This window comes from Limulus polyphemus, unplaced genomic scaffold (assembly GCF_000517525.1).
Source record: "Limulus polyphemus unplaced genomic scaffold, Limulus_polyphemus-2.1.2 Scaffold1302, whole genome shotgun sequence".
Classification (NCBI taxonomy): Eukaryota; Metazoa; Arthropoda; class Merostomata; order Xiphosura; family Limulidae; genus Limulus; species Limulus polyphemus.
In genome coordinates this window covers 278,980-281,330 of record NW_013666912.1, presented here as the reverse complement: position 1 = coordinate 281,330, position 2,351 = coordinate 278,980, and the positions used below count along the sequence as shown (strand labels likewise).

At 34.4% G+C, this 2,351-nt stretch overlaps 1 protein-coding gene across 1 annotated transcript in view; it reads right to left on the bottom strand.

Annotated features, from left to right (window-relative positions):
* Positions 1-151: 151 nt before the first annotated feature.
* LOC111086659 overlaps positions 152-2,351 on the bottom strand; it is a gene marked incomplete at its 3' end in the record, with an annotated part of 5,145 nt that continues 2,945 nt past the window's right edge. The window contains exons 3-4 of the mRNA XM_022390416.1: positions 1,053-1,345; positions 152-300 (exon numbers count right to left, since the gene is read on the bottom strand). Of these exons, the coding sequence (XP_022246124.1) occupies positions 152-300; positions 1,053-1,345 (442 nt within the window). The remainder of the gene's footprint in view (positions 301-1,052; positions 1,346-2,351) is intronic.

Below are 2,351 nucleotides of genomic sequence, written 5' to 3'. Positions count from 1 at the left end.
AATAATGAATAAATAGAAAATAGACTCTCTTTTGAACAATATGCTATTAAGTTGCGTTGAAAGTCTAAGCCTTTTTTACCGACTTATATGACGATGTATATTTTGCTAATAAAATACTCAACGAAGAAAGTTCCAATGGCAAAAACTATACCAGAACACCAAATGTAAAAGAAATTTTGAAGGTCACTCAAGTTGAGGGTTTTGTCACCAGAAGACTCGTTCGTCAAGCAGAATGTGGAGTTCCTTATTTCCCAGTCCAGCCACATAGCAACCAAATAGGATTTTCTCAACCATACGATCCTATATCATTGAAACAATAAATCTATGTATTACTAGGATTAGCAATATTTTCCTTCAAGATGGTTTCGATATTACTTTTATTTTTCACTAAGCGTAATAGCTTTTAAACATAGTAGAAATAATGTCGCATGAGTGGTTTCAGAAGCATTTTAAACGAGCATCTATAGTAACAATTACTTTGAAAATAAGTAATTTAAACGTATTTAACACTCAGCAATTTAGAAGTAAAAAGGTTATTTCACGTTGACTTCAGGACACGTCTCCATGCGAAACAGCTCACCACGATATCATACGTGATTAAATAACCTTTATTAGATGAATAAACAAGTAATGTTCTTGAAGGCCATGAATTATTATTACTGATCTCATTAATAAGCTGGAATTTTTTACAGGACGTCGCGAAACGGATTATAACGGCGTGGTGAGGCTCCAAATTCGTTTCAACGTAACGTAATCAGAAACACTCGATAGAGTGCTTTCAGAAACGTTGGTAAAAAAAAAAAGAATAACTGAATCCATTACCTTGTTTATTTTAAGTTAAGCACAAGGCTACACAATGGGTTATCTGTGCTCTGACCACCACAGGTATCGGTTTCAAGCGTTATATCTATCCAAAATATGCTTGAATGATTTATACATACATAGTCTGTATACAAAAAGTAACTATATGTTGCTTATAAGTCAGTTTATAGACACACGTTAATAGTTACGTATAATGACAAAAATGTTTTTATACACACAGAAAAACTTACTTTTTATTCAAATTTTCAACAAATGTTTTTGGGAGGTTTTGTCGAACAGCCATTGTATAATGCCACGGATAATACCTCCTTTTAGACATCTGGAATTTGCACGATTTTCCCTGTGAGATTCTACGTCCAAGAGATGCTTCTATTTCTTTCGTCCAACTCATTAATGCATGAGTGCCTCGTTCTACCTTATCAAGAACAGTGTTGATATCGCTATCGTCAGTGTAGTCGAAAAAACTACCGGGGCTGTTTTCCATTTTCAGCCAAAGATCTCTCATTCTGTAATCGGTGGAAAGCTGAAACGGATAATTAGAACACTGAACTGAGGAGATTTATCAGTGGAAAGCTGCAACAGATAATTAGAACACTGAGCTGAGGAGATTTATAACATAAACATCTGGATATGTATTATTTAGAGCTACAATTACAAAAAATCAAACTGTTTAGGATTTTAGATTAGTTTTTAGTTTTAGAGAATATTACTCTTTGTTTGTTTGTTTTTGAAATTCGCGCGTAGCTACAAGAGGGCTATCTGCGCTAGCCGTCTCTAATTCAGCAGTAAAAGACCATAGGGAAGGTAGCTAGTCATCATCACCCACCGCCAACTCTTGAGCTACTCTTTTACCAACGAATAGTGGGATTGACTGTCACATTATAACGCTCCCACGGCTGAAAGGGCGAGCATGTTTGGTGGAACAGGTATTCGAACCCGCAACCCTCAGATTGCGAGTCGAGCGCACTAACCACCATTACTCTTTGAAGACGCTTACTTTATGTACTTCTAGAAGACATGTTTAAGTCACTGAAAAAAAAAAAGACGCTAGATGCATCAGTGGCAGCGTTTTAAATTGGTAAAGACAAATAATTCTAATATATTATGTACTATGTGAGGCCTATATACCCTTAGTCTTTAGGTTAATAAAAATAAGAATAAATGAAGAATTATTAATTGGATACCATTTATACATGTCAAATATTATAAGAAATATTTTACATGATTAACTGTAATCCTTAATTAAATGATCGAAAATATAAGAAAATTTTAAGCGAAACCAAATTTATAAGAGCGTCTCTAATATAATGTGCTCCTCACTGGCTCAGTCTTACAAGGCTAATAATCTAGTTTCGATACCCTTGATAGGCAGGAGCACAGATAGTCCATTGTGTAGCTTTGTGTTGAACAACAATCAAACCAAACAATTATAGTGTTACCCATCAATAAAACAACACCAATCACACACGTGTAATGTAAACTCATTGCATCTTATTTAATTGTTTGTTTGTTTGTTTGTTTTTGAATTT